Source organism: Brachyhypopomus gauderio, unplaced genomic scaffold (assembly GCF_052324685.1).
Source record: "Brachyhypopomus gauderio isolate BG-103 unplaced genomic scaffold, BGAUD_0.2 sc74, whole genome shotgun sequence".
In the NCBI taxonomy this organism is placed as follows: Eukaryota; Metazoa; Chordata; class Actinopteri; order Gymnotiformes; family Hypopomidae; genus Brachyhypopomus; species Brachyhypopomus gauderio.
In genome coordinates this window covers 586,131-606,659 of record NW_027506895.1, presented here as the reverse complement: position 1 = coordinate 606,659, position 20,529 = coordinate 586,131, and the positions used below count along the sequence as shown (strand labels likewise).

Genomic DNA, 20,529 nt, shown 5'->3' with positions numbered 1-20,529 from the left:
TGGAAAAAACGCTCAGTGGCATAATATCACTTGCCCCAACTGAGTGGATTTAGCACCAAAGGGCAGTTGCTGACTAGATTCTAGACTTCCATGCAAACTGTCAAGTAGGCTGTTAAAGTGGGGTTGACGGAGGGATTTCAGAGGCTGTACACTGTGTACTAGTGAGTCACAGAGTGGAACGGTGAACACAGAGCCCAGGAGACGAGGCAAACACAGCCAAGATCATCTGCAAAAGAGTGAAATCCCCTCTATTCATCTCAGGCAGAGAGAAAGAGAGAAAGAGAGAGAGTAAAGGGATCAGTAAAGGTAAGAAAAGCTCAGATGAAAACAGACGTTAAAGAGTTAACAAGAAATATCGTCATTCCCCTCAAAACCACAAAGAAGCAATTTGAGTCACAAACCTGGGAACTGAGAAATAGATTTTAAAGCCATTTTTCCAGTTCTGAGCCAAAGGATTGAACTATAACTCTTATTTTAAATACTGTATGCTTAATATTATGAGTGAAACGGATCCCCATCACCAAGATCTGTAGGGGAGCAGAGATAAGGAAGATTCCAGAAGAGAATCCAAAATACATGTTTTCCTCTCTCAAAAAACATCTTTCAAAAATAAATAAAATAAATAACCCAATTTAAAAAGATGAAACTGCTCTTTTTTACTGGATCTTACAATGTGGAAGGAGCAAATTTAAAATGACTTAAGACCAAAATCTCCCATTTAAGATGAATCTGATACAAATTTGACAGAAATATACATCATACACACACATACATTCATACTTACCTGCACACACTCATACCTACATACATACACTCATACCTACATACATACACTCATACTTACCTGCACACACTCATACCTACATACATACACTCATACCTACATACATACACACTGCCGTTGCATGTTTTTTTGGAATGACTTCATTCAGAAACTGAATTAGCCACAGAGAATTCATCTTAAACATATTTCCATTCCATGTTAAAAAATCCTGACACACTGCTGTCCCTCCTTCTACATGTCTGACAAAAATCATTTCTCAGAAAGTTCAAAAACACTTTCTGAGGTTGAAAACTGAAAAGCCAATGTGGTCGGGTAACGTATTTAAATGCAGTGTAGAGATTACAGCTTTACAGGGTTTTTTTTTCACTCCAAGGCCATTCACTCGCTCCTAAAGTGCCAAGCTTTAAAACCAAAGACTCCTTCTGTGTTGAGAGCTTAAAGCTGGAGTTTAGCTTGGAGATCGAGTGAAATCGAGCCAACGTTTTAGTCAAAGATCTCCTCCCTCAGACAGCAAACACGAGGTGAGCCTCCTGCACGGCTCTCTGCTTTTGCAGAAGTGAAGTGATATTTTCCGTCAAGACATTTCTTGGTTCCCTTTCTGAAATAAAGTTTATATTGTACTAAAATTCAGCATGACCCTACCTACAACATCAGCGAAGCAGCTTCCTCATGATCTAAAAGAAGAACACAGTTTGCAGAAGTGAGAAGCACTGAAATGCCCTTGTCTGAGAATATCAGCGCCTTAAGACGCGCTCGGTTACACAGCTCTGCAAAGTAGCTTGGATATAATAATGAGTGTGGTTACTGAAACGCTTATAGGACAATTTCAGTAAAAATTTCACTTAAAAGAAAAAAAAAAGCATGAGGACTCTCAGAAGGGGAAAATGTACTATCTGTTTTTTTTCTGATGAAAGTGAAACTTGGGGTGATTAAAAAAAAAAAAATCCCCAAACGGTCATGTTGATTTTCTCTTATTCCAGGAAACGAGGTTTGACACACTGTGCTTCTGTTGAGGTCAGAGTTCAGCAGAACCACATACTCTAAGAGATATGTAGAAATTACAGTAATGCACAAATGAAAACAAAAACATACTGAAAATTTCAAGTGGTTTTCTTAGCTCCATATAAAAACTCATTTTGCATTTCTGAGTCATTTATGTGAGACCCTAAAGCACATTTAATCTGTAAACACAAACTATAATCTGACATGATCTTCCCACAGCAGGATTGAGGTAAACCAAATAAAGGGAAAAATGTCTCAGAATTAACCTCAGGCCAACTGTGGGAATGTCAAATTCATGATACTTCGAGAATATGGAGCCCAAGCTGGGGGTGTAATATTTTGAGCGCTGTGCTAACCACCAGCACATGGAAAACACAGCCCAGCCCCAGAGTTCACCTTCTGCTTAGCTAATCCAGAAACTGTGGACTATCCCCATCGACCTCCGATAAAATCCACAAGCCACAAAAGCTTGCTTGAAATGACCTGAAATGAACACACCCTCCTGGCCACAGCAGGTCACACTTCCCACATCCATCAACACCCCCCCCCCCCCCCCAAAAAGCTCTCAGAAGCAGCATCGTTTAAACAGACAAAGCTGGCCACCCTGTGGACTATTTCATGGCTAATTCTGCACACCTTGGAAAAAATGTGGGTTTCTTGTCTGCTGATTTTATTATTGCAAAAAAAAGAAATAAATAAAGAAATAGTAAATGAAACTTGGAAAAACAGAAAAATGCACTCAGTAAGACAAAGCATCATTATGGTTCCTTTATTTCACCTTTCTAATTAAAGTTACAATTTTCCATATACTGATTAGCTATTCACAATGATCTGCTTAAACGAAACAAACTCCTGCAGGCAGTGCAGTGCTTTCCACACAGGTTAATATTAAAGGTTTCTCCACAAACACACAGCAATCATCACCCTTCTACTGGCACAGCCCTGGAAGCAAGTCATTGTGTGTGTGTTCTTCTCAAATGTGCAAAAAATATGGCAAAGGTATGAAAGTGGAAAGTAATTTTGCACCACAATGTAAAAGCTGGCATTTCAGAGGGCAGCCCTAACTCTTATGGTTACCTGAAACTTAGCGCAATCCCCCCCCCCCCCCCCCCCCCAAAAAAAAAAAAAAAAAAAACCAACAACATAAAAATAACAATTCAATCTCTCTCCATATTTCTGAACAGGCAGAAAGGCTATGGTACTAAGGTCCTTGAGAAGCGTCTGACAGCTTCCGGAATGCTAAGAAACACAGTAGTCCTGTCGACCGCAGCTAAACCGCCAGTGGACAATCCCTCAGCCAGTGGTTCACAGCACGTCTGCCCAGTGTCAGGTCAGAAAGCGAGTGTTACACGTCTGCTCAGTGTTTTGGAGAGACAGAAAAGGCAAGAGTGGTTCTGTTTGGTTCTGGTCCGCAGGTCGACAGCAGCACCAAACCTCTCCGCTTCACAGCGCTGTTCGCCGTGTAGGTACAGTGTGTTACTAAAACCTGAAAATCCCAACTGCTCAAACAGGAATGCTTCCAGAAATGCAAGTGAACTTGGAATTAAAGGTGTGGAATGAAAAACGTGTTAAATTTGATCCATGGAATAGTCAAAGTCAATGTGAAGAAAGGTTAAACAAAACAATCACGCGCACGTACACACACACACACACACACACAAAATTTTCGGGCCTCTTTTGGACTTTGGCCACTGCACCCGGCATCTGAGGTGTTTATATTTTATATATATATATATATATATATATATATATATATATATATATATATATATATATATATATATATATATATATAGTTTGACAGAATCTTGAAATGTAATTAAAAAACATCAACTGATGATCAACTGAATATGTTCTTGATTTCATGTGACATCTCTTTCATTGGTGCATGATTTATGCTTCAGTCTGTCCACTGAAATATAACGGACCCATCCATCAATGAGAAAAACGGTCAAATGTGGGAGGGACAAGTTGATGTTGCCCAGATGTGATTGGGCGACCCACTGATAGGCAGTTTATATTAGCTCAACATAATTGGCTGGGAACATTCCAAAATGGCCATCAGGACCGTAGCCTCTCCACCAGCCTTCATCGATCATTTCAATGCCAGTGATGATATCATCCGGATCAAAAGAGATCTCCGTGTCATCAGCTAAGGAGAAAACACACACGTGTTATGGGCTGCCAAAAATTCACAGCTTTCCTAATTGTAACTATATCAAATATAAAAAAATACAAGTTCAATACAAAAGTACTGAAACACAAACGCACGGGTCTCCATGCCAACTAACCCCAGACGTTCCACTTCACATCATGGATTTTATTAGGGAAAAAAAAACACACACTCTATAAAATTCATGAGTCTCTCAGAGCCAAAGTTCATCATGTTTGTCATTCTTTATAAAAGAATTTTTATAAGACAGGAAATAATCTTTCTTAGGATAATATTCAATGATGTTGAAGTGGGGTATTCAGCTTTGAGGCTGTTTTAATGCACTCCAGGTCTAATGCAGCACCAATTCACTCTGAAAATGAAAGATTAAAATTTTTTGATAACTAAAATGTCAGCAAAAATATTTACATAAATGCCTGTTGCAAATTAGAAATTCTTGGATTTCAATTAGAAGTTTCAATCCAATTCAGTGAAAAACAGGTAACTAGCGAGGCACTGAATACAGTCAGAAAGAACAGCGGAGTGGTGAAATTTAGTTCAGAGGGCCGATCTTCAAAAATCCCCGTGTAAAAAGTGATCAGAACTGTAGGAGTTTGCAAGCGTCCTGAAGTGTTCCATTTTTTGAAAATGAGTTGAAAAGGTAAGTTGGCATGAAATGACCTGCATCTCCACACACACACAGACACGCACAAAGACACACACATACACTCACCAGCCTGATAGTCATAAAGTGCTCGAGCACTTATTCCACGATCACCCATGTCCTCACACGTGTTCTGTTCCTCCACCTGAAAGAAAGAATCAGCCGACAACACACACACCCTTTTAACTAAAGAAAACTGCACTCACACACATGTTCACTCTTCACTCTCACTCTCTCTGAGCCATTGGGCCGAGTGCAGTGTGCTGGAACGTTTCACGCAGCAGAACCGTGTGCCCTGGCCGGTCCGGCCCGCTGACGGCTTCGCCTCCTCCTGCCAACTTTCACTGGAAGCCCAAAGGTGCTCAACGTTGATTAACGAATATTAAAGCTACTTTCTGTTTTCCATTTTGGTCTGACTGACTGTTTATGGAAGATTTGCACATTACGCCCTGGTACTTCACAGGTTAAGAATCATGTTTACTGCTGTTCCATAAAACATCTCATACAAATCAAACTTGTCTCCTCGATCTGCCATGCTGCAATCAAGGGTCATGCTGTTCATACATTTGCAAATATTACCGAGTGGTCTGTCTTACTGTAAACGCCACTCTCTGGGATTTCTGCAGATAACTCAATTCTGTGTGTACGTATGAAGACAAAGAACGACAGTGGCAGTGAACACAGCACCGCTGCATGGGACACCGGGCTGCTAAACCCTAGCTGAAGTGTTACCACGGCTACTGTAACTATGACTGACTAAACAAGCCACCCACATTCTTTAATTTTCCAATAGGAAATTTTTTTCATTTCATACAAATTTCACTTTCCAGCAGGACTTGGCACCCGTCCACACTGCCAAAAGTACCAATACACGATTTAATAACCACAGTATCATTGTGCTTGATTGATCAGCAAATTCGCCGGACGGTGTTGTCAAGAGGAAGATGAGAGACACCAGACCCAATAATGCAGACACGCTGAAGGCCGTTATCAAAATCTACCTGGGCTCCCACAACACCTCAGCAGGGCCACAGGCTGATCACCTCCACGCTGCAGTGATGCAGGAAATCATGTTAAAAGAGCCCCGACCAAGTTCTGTGTGCATTTACTGTACATACTTTTCAGTAGGCCAATGTTTCAGAATTAAAAATTATTTTTTCAGTTGGTCTTATATTCAAATTTTCTGAGATAAATGATTTGGGTTTGCATTGACCGCAATCATCAACATTAACAGAATCACTTGAAATGAATCTATGAGTCATAAATCTATATAGTATATGCATTTTACTTTTTGTAATGAATTACTGAAATAAGTAAATTTTTTGAAGACATATGAAGACATATATATATATATATATATATATATATATATAATATATATTAGGGGTGGGCATAGATTAGATATTAAAATGGCTCATATGCGTGCTACCCAAGTAATGACTAAGTCAGTTTTTGAGATAGGGTTTCTTATTACACAGGGTGCATTAGACCAGGAGCTCATCTCCTGTTTCCAAAATGCATCAATGACTGCTTGAGAAAGCTTTGATACTTGAAGAAAAAAAAAATACTTGAAGAAAAAAAACATGCTCAATAAAATGTAGGCTACTCGTGGGTTTATTCAGTTAAACATGAATTTGGAAGCCTATATACTGTACATTAAAAGGGGTTGATAACATGTTTATTCAGCTAAACATGATATTTAAATGTAAGCCAACATTTAGTACATTTAACCTCATGGACGTAATTGGGGGGGGGGGGGGGGTTTCAAAGCCGGTTTTGGTCCTCTGCAGTTTTAACGGTTAAAAATAAATATTTAAAACACACGTACGATTTTTAATTCACAGGTTTGAAAACTCTCTCGCCCCTACTGTGCAATTTGGTTAGTAATACAACCGAGCTAAACTATCAAGTTGAAAGTCATCATAGTTTGCTTACACATTTTGACCCAGTTCCCAACCCAACTTTAAGAATACGTTAACGGCGTTCGTTAATTTGATAATCTTATCGGGCGATGCAAAAATTATCGCCGTTAGTCTATTCTTAAAGTTGGGTTGGGAACTGGGTCAAAATGGGTAAGCAAACTATTATGACTTTCAACTTGATAGTTTAGCTCGGCTGTATTTCTAACCAAATTGCACAGTAGGGGCGAGAACGAGTTTTCAAACCTGTGAATTACAAATTGTACGTGTGTTTACATGGATGCAGCCATGAAGTCGCCAGGTTTGCTTCAAGGAAAATTCATTTTTAGGAACGTAAAGTGTTACCGGAGCGGAGCTCGGAGCGGTCGTTTTCTGCATGGTCCTAGCGCTAGATTCACCGTTATTTAAATATTTCTTTTTAACCGTTAAAACTGCAGAGGACCAAAACTGGCTTTTGAAACCCCCCCCCCCCCCCCCCCCAAATTACGTCCGTGAGGTTAAATGTACTAAATGTTGGCTTACATTTCAAATATCATGTTTAGCTGAATAAACATGTTATCAACCCCTTTTAATGTACAGTATGTAGGCTTACAAATTCATGTTTAACTGAATAAACCATTGAACACGAGTAGCCTACATTTTATTGAGCATGTTTTTTTCAAGTATCAAAGTAGAACTGCTTTCTCAAGCAGTCATTGATGCATTTTGGAAACAGGAGATGAGCCACTGGTCTAATGCATATGCGCCATTTTAATATAAATTAATCTAGATTAATTTCAAGATTTCAGTGAGATTAATCTAGATTTAAAAAAATTAATCTATGCCCACCCCTAATATATTATATATATATATTATACACACAGAGATATACATACAGACAGAGAGAGTGTGCATGCATGCATGTGTGTGGGCTGTACGTGTGTGTGTGTGTGTGTGTGTGTGTGTGTACGTGTGTGTACGAGCGTGTGTGTACGAGCGTGTGTGTGTGTGTGTGTGTGTGTGTGTGTACCTGCGGTGGCTCCTCATAGATGTTGTCTGGCTCTGGCGGCGTCTCGTACACTGGTAGCTGTTTCTCTGTCGCATGGGCGTTGAACTGCTCCCTGACTGGAAGAACATCTGAGAGAGGGAGGGAGAGAAAGATGGAGAGAACAGAGTGTGGAGAGGAGGTGAGAGAGAGAGGGGAGAGAGAGGTGAGAGAGAAGGAGGTGAGAGAGAGAGGGGAGAGAGAAGGAGGTGAGAGAGAGAGGGGAGAGAGAGAGGGGAGAGAGAAGGAGGTGAGAGAGAGAGAGGGGAGAGAAGGAGGGGAGAGAGAGAGGGGAGAGAGAGAGGGGAGAGAGAGGTGAGAGAGAAGGAGGGGAGAGAGAGAGGGGAGAGAGAGAGGGGAGAGAGAGGTGAGAGAGAAGGAGGGGAGAGAGAGAGGGGAGATGATATTATCCAGACTCTTGCTTATGTGTCACCATTTGCAATATTATGCTTTGTCCACAAGGGGGCAGTTTATTTGTCCATTGCTGAGCAGTTTAAATGAAATACTGGAAGTAAAATGAAATGCTGAAAGTTGAAATATGAAGATGAAATACTAGTGATGAATTAAGCAACAGAATGGACACGTAGGTTGGGTGTGTGTGTGTCCTTCCCACCTTCATACTCCTCATCTGCTGGCTCAGGTTCCTCATATTCAGATTTGGGATTCTCCTCAGGTTTTATCTCTACTCATAACACACACACACGCACGCACGCACGCGCGCACACACACACACACACACACACACACTTTTTATATGTATAAATGACTCCCTTATAAACATGAATCCCAATGAAAGACTGCAGACAAACTGAAGCTTATTTCTGAATGGGTTGTGTGTGTGTGTGTCCCCATGTATAAGATGGTGTGCAAGAGTGTAATGTGGGTATGTGACAATTGAGTAGGTGGAGGCAGGTGTGAATGACAAGAAAAAAAAAGAGAGACACTCCACACGGGGGGGGGGGGGGGGGGGGCGCACTCAACACACTCCACACGGGGGCCACTCAACACACTCCACACGGGGGGGGGGGGGGGGGGTACTAATCACACTCCACACGGGGGGGGGGGGGGGCACTCATCACACTCCACACGGGGGGCCACTCAACACACACCACACGGGGGGGCCACTCAACACACTCCACACGGGGGGCCACTCAACACACTCCACACGGGGGGCCACTCAACACACTCCACACGGGGGGGGGGGGGGGTGCACTCGACACACTCCATATGGGGGGGGCCACTCATCACAGTGTGGTACACAAGACATGCTGTGGTATTAGATGGTTGGTCAGGCCAGCTGAATGTTATAAGTGTAAGGAGCTCTGTGTGTGTTTTACGTGAGTGTGTGGAGTGTGTCGATGTGCACGAGTATGAGTGGAACAGCATTATTTAAAGCAGAGCCTGAGCCATAGCAGCACCTGATTTTTTAAATGTATGTGTGTGTGTGTGTGTGTGTGTGTGTGTGTGTGTGTGTGTGTGTGTGTGTGTGTGTACCTGCAACTCGTACAGGTGAGCCTGGGCAAACAGGAGAGCGAGATGGCTCGGGCTCACAAGGCAGCTTAGACAGAAAAGGGCTTTTCAAGCGCCCTGAGACAAACACACACATACACACACAAGGACACACACACACACACACACACACACAAAGAATGAAAAAAGATCAAGCAAAGCTGAGCAGGGCATGCAGTTACACACGTCAGACAAAATGAGAGAACAAAGCAGAGAATAGAGAGTTAGTAACAACAATGACTTACAGAGAGAGAGAGAGAGAGAGAGAGAGACAGAGAGACAGAGAAAACTAAAACTAAACTAAAGCTTATTTACAACTGCACACACATATCAGTTCACATGAACCCTATTTACATATTCCGGACCACAAATTCCTGCATAACTGTGTCGTATGAAACATGTTTAAATCGGTCCTTTATTCGTCTGGGCTTGTGCAAGTATGTAAAGGTTGCATTTCAAACTCTTGGCCAAGCTCGCCCCAAGCAAAGGTACTGGTCAAGCCAGCATGCAAATACAAAGCTGCTGACGTAAACAACTCTCATTCGCAGAACAAGAAGGTCTGACCAATACATTTCAAAGACCTTCCAACATGTGCGTAGTTAATAAAAGCATACAGAGGGGTTTATGGGAGGGTGTGTTTGAGCCGTGTGGGTGTGACGGACATCGGAGCATGTCTAACCTGGCTGTGGGCGTGTCTAACAAGGTGTGGAGGCGTGTCTAACCTGGCTGCGGGCGTGTCTAACCAGGTGTGGAGGCGTGTCTAACCTGGCTGTGGGCGTGTCTAACCAGGTGTGGAGGCGTGTCTAACCTGGCTGCGGGCGTGTCTAACCAGGTGTGGAGGCGTGTCTAATCTGGCTGCGGGCGTGTCTAACCAGATGTGGAGGCGTGTCTAACCTGGCTGTGGGCTGGAAGGGGCGGGGTCTGAGCTGCTGGGCGTCATGCCTTTTTCCCTCTGTTGGAACATTTCTCTGGGATTCACAGAACGCTGGGAGATCAGAGCTGCGGCCTCCTGATGAACACACACACACACACACACACACACACACACACACACACACACACACACACACACACACACACACACACACACACACACACACACTTATCAAGCATTATAACAGCATAAGTAATAAATGAATAAATATATATCAAAGACACACTGAAGAGAGGAAATGAGTGAGGAAGAGGAGGCCGAAGAGTGACAAAGGCCCTGGAATGCAGCAGATGGAGGAGAGCTGTGATCGGCACAGAGCCAGATCCTCACACACACACACATATATACTCACGTTGGCTTTCTCCACGGACACAGCACGTCTGTAGCCTTTGGGTGGTGCTGCTGGCTCCTCCTCCTACCACACACACACACACACACACACACACACACACACACACACTTTAAACAAAATCTCTCTCTCACACTCAGACACACACTCACAAACAATGATGCTGCAAAAAGCAGTAAAAATGGATGATCGTACACAAGCAGTCCATTAAATGAACAATGTGCCAAACCAACTGTGGGTAAGCTACAGCGCCCCCTTCAGGTCACCTGGTGTGAGACATGCACTAGTTCTGCAGTTCTTTGGAGGATTTATATAGTTAATCTGACTTCAAATATGCAAAGCAACAAATCAAAGAAAGAAACGTAATGGGATGTTTTGAAAAGGCACAAGAATAAGGTAGAAACCCCCCCTCACAGTACGTGTGTCTGCAATGATAGTGATTGTGTGTGTGTGTGTGTGTATGTGTACGTGTGTGTACGTCGGCAGTGTCTCTGTGGAAGAAGGTCTTACACAGGCAGGTCAATCTTTTAGATCATGACTACTGATCAGTCAGCATGCTGTCAGCTTCAGTTCTAAATCAGTGTGAAGGAAAATGCAGGGTGTGTGTGTGTGTGTGTGTGTGTGTGTGTGTGTGTGTGTGGTGTTACTCACCAGCTGTTGTTTTTTCTGGCTCTGAGTCTCTGCCTCAAGCTGCTGCTGGTACCTCCTGAAACACAAACACACCTTTATCAACCTTCACTCACACTCACACACACACACACACACACACACACACACACACACACACACACACACACACACACACACACACACTCTTGCAGTGCACGCACAGGAGCACATGCCCATGCTTAAATAAGCATTCACATGCGCACACACACACACCACCAGTACACCACCAGTACATACACCACCAGTACATACACCACCAGTACATACACCACCAGAACACCACCAGTACATACACCACCAATACACCACCTGTACACACACCACCTGTACACACACCACCTGTACACCACCAGTACATACACCACCAGTACATACACCACCAGAACACCACCTGTAGATACACCACCAATACACCACCTGTACATACACCACCAATACACCACCTGTACATACACCACCAATACACCACCTGTAGATACACCACCAGTACACCACCTGTACATACACCACCAGAACACCACCTGTAGATACACCACCTGTACATACACCACCTGTACAGGTGGTGTATTGGTGGCACCAATACACCACCTGTACATACACCACCAATACACCACCTGTACATACACCACCAATACACCACCTGTACACCACCAGTACATACACCACCTGTACACCACCAGAACACCACCAATATCTTACCTATACATCAACGCATCACAAATAATTCAAAGTTCATTACTGTAAGAGCAGCCTGGCCAATGCTTGCCCTGTGTTATCAAATCTGAGGATCTGGCTGTATTTGGGTGGATTCGTGTCAACACTCTTGACTCCTTCTCCTTTACTTCACTTCCTGTGAGATGAAGGATGTTGCTTAACAAGTAGTCACATCACCCTGACCTGCTCTGACCACAGCTCTGTAGTCACTCCAGCCTGACCCGCTCTGACCACAGCTCTGTAATCACATCACCCTGACCTGCTCTGACCACAGCTCTGTAGTCACATCACCCTGACCTGCTCTGACCACAGCTCTGTAATCACATCACCCTGACCTGCTCTGTAGTCACATCACCCTGACCTGCTCTGACCACAGCTCTGTAGTCACATCACCCTGACCTGCTCTGTAGTCTACAGTGGCTCTGTGACCTTCAAACTGGAGCAGTTGTATTTTGTGGTCATTATAGAAGACTGCTTTGCCAGTTGATATTATTAAAAAGGTTTTGTTTGGTGATATTATTATTATTGAGTATTATTCGGGTTGTTATTGTAGTGGTTTGTTTATGGTAGTTATTATAATAATAATATAATGATAGTAATCTTTATAGCACTGATCATTTTTTTTATAGCAGGTGATCATTTTCTCTGGATCCCTCTCTCTCTCTCATTATATATATATATATATATATATATATATATATATATAATAAGGATGCACATGTGCGTGTATGCCTCTGTGTGTGTGTGTGTTGGTCTCCCACCTCTGCTGGTCGATCTGCGAGGCTCTCTCCTTGGCCTTCCTCTCTCTCTGAGCTGCCTCGTCTGCCTCACGCGTCTTCCTCTCCTTCTCCAGACGCGACAGCTCCTGCTCCGCCTTCAGCTTCTCCTCCTGACGACGCTTCTCCTCGTCTTTCTTAGAGGGGCGGAGGAAACAAGACGGGGAGAAAGACAACGTGAGGAAAACATTTTAAAAATGACAGACAGACAGAGAGAGAGAGAGAGAGAGAGAGAGAGAGAGAGAGAGAGAGAGGAGGCCCCTCCCACCACACCCCTCCGTCACGGTCAGGGGGCGGGCCTGTCTCTGGTCTCCTACCTCGGCCTGTGCCCAGAAGTTGTCCTTATTGGTCCTTTTGATCTCAGACATGGCGTTGGTCTTCTGATACACCGACCCCTGCAGGAACACAAGGGCCTCGGTTGTAAAAGACAAGCGTAAATCCACTCACGTGTGTTGCACTCGGAAGGACTACTGTCACACGTGCGACAACCAGTCAGGCGTGTGACAACCAGTCACGCCTGTGCACTTAAGCCATTTCTGTACACCTTTCAGTATTCCTTTCCCGAGGGCATGCCAATAAAATGTCTTTGAGCAACAAATGACATGTTTGCGTAACAAAGCAAATGAAAACAAACCAGTTATGAAGGATTAAAAAAAATTGTGGTTTGGAAGGAGCGTTTCCACTCCCGCTGGTGATGACGTGAATGAGAAATAAATGAACCAAAGCAAAACAAAACTGTTAAAACAATCATAACTAAGACTATCCACACATATGTCAGCTAAAATATGCTGCTCCGCTAACAACTTCAATTGCTTGTGACAGATACAACTGGCTATTATATACACTCTTAACAATGTGGCAGGATACAGTGTCGATGTGTGGCTTCCCCACTCTAATAATAGTTCTGAAGTTGGTTCTGAAACTGTCCCGATTGCTGGAGCGTAACTGACACCAAAGTGCAGATAACAAAGCTTCACATGCTGCAGGCTTAATATGCATTACTCCACCTGCTGCCGTCTTAATACGCATTACTCCACCTGCTGCAGGTTTAATATGCATTACTCCACCTGCTGCAGGCTTAATACACATTACTCCACCTGCTGCAGGCTTAATACACATTACTCCACCTGCTGCAGGCTTAATACGCATTACTCCACCTGCTGCAGGTTTAATACACATTACTCCACCTGCTGCCGTCTTAATACACATTACTCCACCTGCTGCAGGCTTAATACGCATTACTCCACCTGCTGCAGGCTTAATACACATTACTCCACCTGCTGCAGGTTTAATACACATTACTCCACCTGCTGCCGTCTTAATACACATTACTCCACCTGCTGCAGGTTTAATACACATTACTCCACCTGCTGCAGGTTTAATACACATTACTCCACCTGCTGCAGGTTTAATACACATTACTCCACCTGCTGCAGGTTTAATACACATTACTCCACCTGCTGCAGGTTTAATACGCATTACTCCACCTGCTGCAGGTTTAATACGCATTACTCCACCTGCTGCAGGTTTAATACACATTACTCCACCTGCTGCAGGTTTAATACACATTACTCCACCTGCTGCAGGTTTAATACGCATTACTCCACCTGCTGCAGGTTTAATACGCATTACTCCACTTGCTGCAGGTTTAATACACATTACTCCACCTGCTGCAGGTTTAATACACATTACTCCACCTGCTGCAGGTTTAATACGCATTACTCCACCTGCTGCAGGTTTAATACGCATTACTCCACTTGCTGCAGGTTTAATACGCATTACTCCACTTGCTGCAGGTTTAATACACATTACTCCACCTGCTGCAGGTTTAATACGCATTACTCCACCTGCTGCAGGTTTAATACACATTACTCCACCTGCTGCAGGTTTAATACGCATTACTCCACCTGCTGCAGGTTTAATACGCATTACTCCACCTGCTGCAGGTTTAATACGCATTACTCCACTTGCTGCAGGTTTAATACACATTACTCCACCTGCTGCAGGTTTAATACGCATTACTGCACCTGCTGCAGGTTTAATACACATTACTCCACCTGCTGCAGGTTTAATACACATTACTCCACCTGCTGCAGGTTTAATACGCATTACTCCACTTTAGGGCTGAACGATTAATTGCATTTGCGATAATTTCGCGATTTTTAAAAACGCGATTGTCGAATCGCACAGGCTGCGATTTAAACTGGTCACGTGACTTGGGAGCGAGCCGAGCCGAGGACGAACGGAGCAAACCCGAGCAGGAGGCAGAGAGGTGGAGAAGTGAAGTTAACACAGCGCACTTTAACTTGTTGCACAATGGCTTCAGGCTCGACAGAAGCTGACACAACTGAAAGTCTAATACCAAAGAGGGGTAGCACATAAGTTGTGTGAAATTACTTTGGCTTTTAAAAAGATGCTGCTCAACGTCAGGTACCCTGCAAAACGTGCCTTGCTACTGTTGCTACGACGCGAGATAACACTACAAACCTTCTTCAGCATTAAAAAAAACACCACAAAGCCTCGTATGATATTTGCTAAAATGCCAACGACCAGTGCTGCATCTTGAAATACGCAAAAGTGTTTCTCTGCGCTTATACAGCTTTAGTATGCGGTGAGCAGCGAAATACCGTAAAATCACGCATATAGGCGCAATAAGATTTAAAGCGCGGATGAATCGCGAAAGCGCGGATAGCTTGACCGCGGTCCAGCAGACAGGGTTCACTGACCGAACCGTTTGAAAGTGTAACTCCTTATGGATGTAATTCGAAGCAGCACGCTGAAATAACTCGGGCAGTAACGGAGTTCATAGTGAAAGACATGATGTCCGTTAATGTAGTGAACAAGCCCGGCTTCATGGCTTTGTTAAACACACTGGATATGCGCTACCAAATGCCCTCACGCACATATTTTAGCCAAGTTGCTATACCTGCAGGGTTGCCAACTCTCACGCATTGAGCGTCTTAGACTAAAAAGTTAGTAGTTCGCTCTGGTGTCAACCACAGGCCTGAAGTGGAACAATGGAAAAAAATCGCGATTTTAAATCGCAATCGCAATTTATAGATAAAAAATTGCAATTAGATTATTTTCCAATATCGTTCAGCCCTACTCCACTTGCTGCAGGTTTAATACACATTACTCCACCTGCTGCAGGTTTAATACGCATTACTCCACCTGCTGCAGGTTTAATACACATTACTCCACCTGCTGCAGGTTTAATACACATTACTCCACCTGCTGCAGGTTTAATACGCATTACTCCACCTGCTGCAGGTTTAATACGCATTACTCCACCTGCTGCAGGTTTAATACACATTACTCCACCTGCTGCAGGCTTAATACACATTACTCCACCTGCTGCAGGTTTAATACACATTACTCCACCTGCTGCCGTCTTAATACACATTACTCCACCTGCTGCAGGCTTAATACACATTACTCCACCTGCTGCAGGTTTAATACACATTACTCCACTTGCTAATGCCTGTGTGTCAAGTTGTAAACTGGCTCAAAGCTGCAGAATCATCTCTAATGTGTAGTTAATAACGTACTTGAAAATTTGACTAATTTCACCGACTTTGATTCTCGGATTATGGATTATAGAAGATTAATTCTACGTTTCACAACATATATTAAAATTAGCTACATAGCTACACTAGTACCTTGGACTCTCTGGACTACCCTGCCATGCTACGCTGGACATCGGGAGACGGCTTCATTCTCCCTTATTCTGGAAACCATTCATGACTTGTCGAAAACAGAAACATCAGTTCATTAATCTGTGGTAAAAGGCTTATTTTACATGAAAAGTCGGATTCCATAGTGTGTGACATGTGTTTGTGTATATAAACACCACATATACATATACACAGTATAGGTGTGTGTGTGTGTGTGGACACTCACCACAGGCCCCTGAGGTCCTGTGTCTCAGAAGAAGTCAAACATGTGTGAATGTGTGTGTGTGTGGTCACTCACCACAGACCCCTGAGGTCCTGTGTCTCAGAAGAAGCCGAACGTGTGTGAATGTGTGTGTGTGTGTGTGTGTGTGGTCACTCACCACAGGCCCCTGAGGTCCAGTGTCCCGGAAGCGACTGGACTCTTTGTGGAAGTTGTAATTGGCTCCTGAGGCCTTGGCCACTTTCTGCATGATGGATTCAGGCTCCACGTCCTCTTCTGCACGGGCATTAATGGTCACATGTGCACCCTGACCACCACACACACACACACACACACACACACACAATAAAGCTAACTTTGCAAAGAATCTGCATGTTTTTTATCTGCACGTTTTCCAGCTTATAAGAGTCACACCGACACAGCCACATGGTCCAAAAATAAAGCAAAAAATAAATAAATCACGAGTTTGTTCTGATCTAAGACTGACACCTATCACTAAGAGACCCATTAAAGCTGAGAGATTTATTTAGTGTGTGAGTGTGTGTGTCTGTGTGTGTGTGTGAGTGAGTGAGTGTGAGTGAGTGTGTGTGTGTGAGTGTGTGTGTGTGAGTGTGTGTGTGTGAGTGTGTGTGTGTGTGAGTGTGTGTACTCCATGTCCAGAGCAGGAGAAAAGGGGCGGGGTCACCTTCAGGAAGTTCGCCATGGAGCTAACGTGGTTAGCACACAGTCCTTTCCTAGCGTCTTTCACACCCTCACCAGTCTGAACACACACACACACACACACACACACAGAAAGATAAAGGAGAGACCACATCAGCCATGACACCGGCAGTGACATCAGCACAGGTGAACTCCGGCAGGTGAGATAAAGAAGAGGTGAAGGGTACACCACTCACCCAGTTGATCAGGACGTATTTTGGAAGGCCAGAGTTCGGGTCTTGGACCCGGCAGAAGGCATACATCACCTTCCCACTGTTCAACTCCTCCACCAGCTCCTCCAAACCCCCATCTGAATGAACACACACACAGGCAGTGTTGTCTTAACACCAAGGTCTTGAGCTGCTCTAAACGAGGATGGCCTTGTAAAGTGTTTTTTTTTCTGTAAAACGCTTCTAATCAGAAGGGACCTGATGATATATTAACACAGGAATCTGCCTACATGGCCAAACAGACTTCAGCGACATCTGAACACAAAACACAAGCAGCTAGCTGACGCAGGCCCTTTGTGGCAGGAGACGGCACAGATACACTCACCCCCTTTGGATGCCAGGCGGATGTCATTGGTGTTTCCCTCATAGGTAAACAAGGCCCTGCAAGTAGAGCGAAAAACACTAACCACACAGCTGCACACCACACGCCACTCACGAAGAGCAGAAAGGCATTAAAGCACAGCAGCCCATTAATAACGCGTTTATAACGCTTCATTTGCCCGGAGCTGTGACCTCTCAGCGTTCCGAGGTCAGGGGTGAGCGTTACGGTCAGGTGGATGACTCCCATTGGACAAGAGGCTCAGGTTAAGACACAAAGGTGAGATGCTACGGCCTTCACAAAAAAAAACAGTGAATGGAAGAAAAGAGGAGAGAGGCCGAGGAACCAGACCAGCCGGCCTGCGCGTCCCGCCTCGGCGTCTGTGAACAAAGCCGCTCGTTGTGCGGAGGAAGCTGTGCGAGCTTCCTCTCTAAAACCCAGGGCCACGCGGCCTCTCTGTGAGGGCTCCGGAGAGAGGAAGTGCACCGCAGAAGAAAGAAGTGAAAAGAGAGACAGAGAAAACTTACACAACTTACACAAAGTGAGATATGTCGACCTAGGTAGGCGTTTCTAAATTACAAGGTTTTCTACGGCATGGGTGCGTGTGTTCAGGTCAAACCTCCAGAAATGTCCACTAGCTACGATAACAGAACACAGCTCACATACCGTGGACAGCTTAAGTGACTTGATTTACCTAAAAGGCTAGGTGCAGGTGGACGGAGGGGGTTCCCTGTAGCGGATAGTAAGTGTAAACAAGTACAGGAAGTGTAAACAAGTCACTGCCGTCAGAAGCTGCGATTCAGTTACTGAAAACTAATTTCCATGTAGCTGAGTCAGCGCAAGCTAAGTCGATTTGCAGAGTCAGGAGGTAATGCCTGCCGTTTCCCATCATCCCCTGCGTGGGTACATAAATAGCATCTCACTTGGAACAGCATGAGGTTTTTGGTGAACGGCCCAGACAAAACCTCTGAGGTGATGAGTACCGAGCGGCCTCGTACGAGACGGGTTCCCTCCTTCAAATCCCCGAGTCAGGACCTGCTTAAGCAGCGCCGGCACCAGTGACTCAGCGCAGGGAACCTACACACCGCACGCCTTAACAGCTGTACCGCCGCTGTGATGCCGAAACACGAGTAGCCTCACGAGTTGGACCTTTCAAAAGGAAATAAGTGAAATAATATGACATTTTTGTCCCTCAGCCAATGAAATGATATGCTATGTCCACAGAGAGAAAGCTAACCGCAAAGCTCTGTCACTGCAGGAGGAGACCCGGCACCTAGATATGCCTCACGAGGCCTTCAAGCTTCGTGAGGACGCCGAGCTATCAAATCTGTTCTGAGGGCCGCGCAAGTGACCGCCATGACACCGTTAAGCCAGTGTTTCTATGGTGACACAGGAACACTGGTTCTGGTGGTGTTGAGCTGAGCTACAGACACGACACTTACGACAGCAAAGACATGGATAATAGATCGAGCTGCTAGACGAGACCTGAACTACCCAGATATCTACACGCTTCTTCTTTTAAACCTGAAGTTAAAAAAGAAGGTGCTTCTCAGTGAAGGCACGCGCCTGTGTTTAGTACAGCTGTGTCAAAGTTCTAAGCAGGAAAGTGAAGGAAATGTAAATATAGGCCATTTATAATCACCCTTCTTCTCTAGTCCTTTCTAAGTGTAATTACAGCAAGGTCTCCTGAGCACGAGGCAAAGGGAGACGTCTCTCATCGACGCAGGCTAGCTTCACTGGAAACGCTGGAACTTGATACCGGGTTATAAAGCATTTGTCTCTCCATGGTGATACGCAGTCCAACCAGGAAGCCAAGCTCAAAACTGCAGTTTTAGCTGGCACTGTTCATGGAGGATGGGTTCCCTCTGGAGTCCTGGTCCTCTTCCTTAATCCCACTGAGGGAGTTTTGGAGGAGATCAAGCATGCACATTCTGGGTCGGGGTGCATGCTTGAATTGAGGGGTTCACACTAATGGGGGGGGGGGGTATGATTTGTAGCAAATTCCCAACAGTTGATGAAGGGTTTGTTTTATTTTTCCACTTGGGTACTGGGTTACATTTGAGGTCCATTTCTCAGACAGAGATTAAGGCTGGATGATCAGGTCGTGAGGAATTTTAAACGGTGGATCAAGAGGGGAAACGTGGTTATAAAACTAAACACGAGTTCAACAGTGACTGGGAGGAATAAACACACGCAGTATAAAACCCAGAAAGGGCTCAGATGTAGATCTTGCGAAATGTAGAAACAAATCCCAGCGGGTCACACCACCATGCAAGTTTAAACCCAACACCTGTAAATCGCGTTTGACCCCGAACCGCCTAAACCATCGGAAAGAGAAAACAGGATGTATCTCGTAACGAGTGTAAATGCAATCAACTTTCATTCTTGCATAGCCAAAATAAGATGATTCACGCATCCCTGGACAGGTTCGGGCTCCAGATGCACAAAGTTTACAACAAAGCCCGGTCCGTTTACCCGAACGGATCACGTCCAACTCCCGGCGGCTGCATCCAGCGGCCTAAATGACATTAATCTGCGTGTTCGAGCTCGTCGTGCGGGCAGAAATGCGAGGATATCCACACGGATGTAACATTAATCAGGGTGGTGAAGCCTCCAGGCTGTCTAGGCCAGTCGACTGCCGTAACGGAGCGCCGCGTTACTCACCAGTCCGTGTCGGATTTCTCATCCACCACCTCCTTGTACGCCGCCGTGAGAGCGGGCCCGTTCTTGCTCAAATTCACAGCCATTCTTGCTATTATGAGGATCAGACCGTCCGACTTCGGGACCAGGCGGCAGCTCTGAACCGGGGAGACGGGGGATCTGTGGGCTATACGCGTACAGGAAGCGTGTGTGGACGCATCACGTTACGGCACCGCTCCTCCCAAGCGACC

At 44.7% G+C, this 20,529-nt stretch overlaps 1 protein-coding gene across 2 annotated transcripts; it reads right to left on the bottom strand.

Annotated features, from left to right (window-relative positions):
- Window positions 1-3,569: 3,569 nt before the first annotated feature.
- On the bottom strand, window positions 3,570-20,520 carry dbnlb (drebrin-like b). 2 transcript variants are annotated; one of them, XM_076990257.1, is made up of 15 exons: window positions 20,303-20,520; window positions 17,645-17,700; window positions 17,287-17,399; window positions 17,076-17,150; window positions 16,551-16,697; window positions 12,814-12,891; window positions 12,482-12,633; window positions 10,989-11,043; window positions 10,341-10,403; window positions 9,949-10,063; window positions 9,040-9,132; window positions 8,159-8,227; window positions 7,531-7,637; window positions 4,672-4,747; window positions 3,570-3,938 (listed from the first exon to the last, which is right to left on the bottom strand). In XM_076990257.1, the coding sequence occupies exons 1-15, from the start codon at window positions 20,383-20,385 to the stop codon at window positions 3,802-3,804; spliced, it is 1,419 nt and encodes a 472-aa protein (XP_076846372.1). In that variant the 5' UTR covers window positions 20,386-20,520; the 3' UTR covers window positions 3,570-3,801. The 2 variants fall into 2 exon arrangements, with proteins under 2 accessions (XP_076846372.1, XP_076846373.1); XM_076990258.1 differs by lacking the exon at window positions 9,040-9,132 and having other exon boundaries at window positions 3,571-3,938; window positions 20,303-20,518.
- Between the last annotated feature and the right edge of the window lie 9 nt (window positions 20,521-20,529).

Coding starts and splice junctions, on each gene's coding strand:
- dbnlb (XM_076990257.1), bottom strand. CDS start 20,385: ATGGCTGTGAATTTGAGCAAGAACGGGCCCGCTCTCACGGCGGCGTAC. Junction 7,638..8,158: donor AGCAGATGAGGAGTATGAAG/GTGGGAAGGACA, acceptor TCCCTCTCTCAG/ATGTTCTTCCAGTCAGGGAG. Junction 4,748..7,530: donor TCTATGAGGAGCCACCGCAG/GTACACACACAC, acceptor TCTTTCTTTCAG/GTGGAGGAACAGAACACGTG.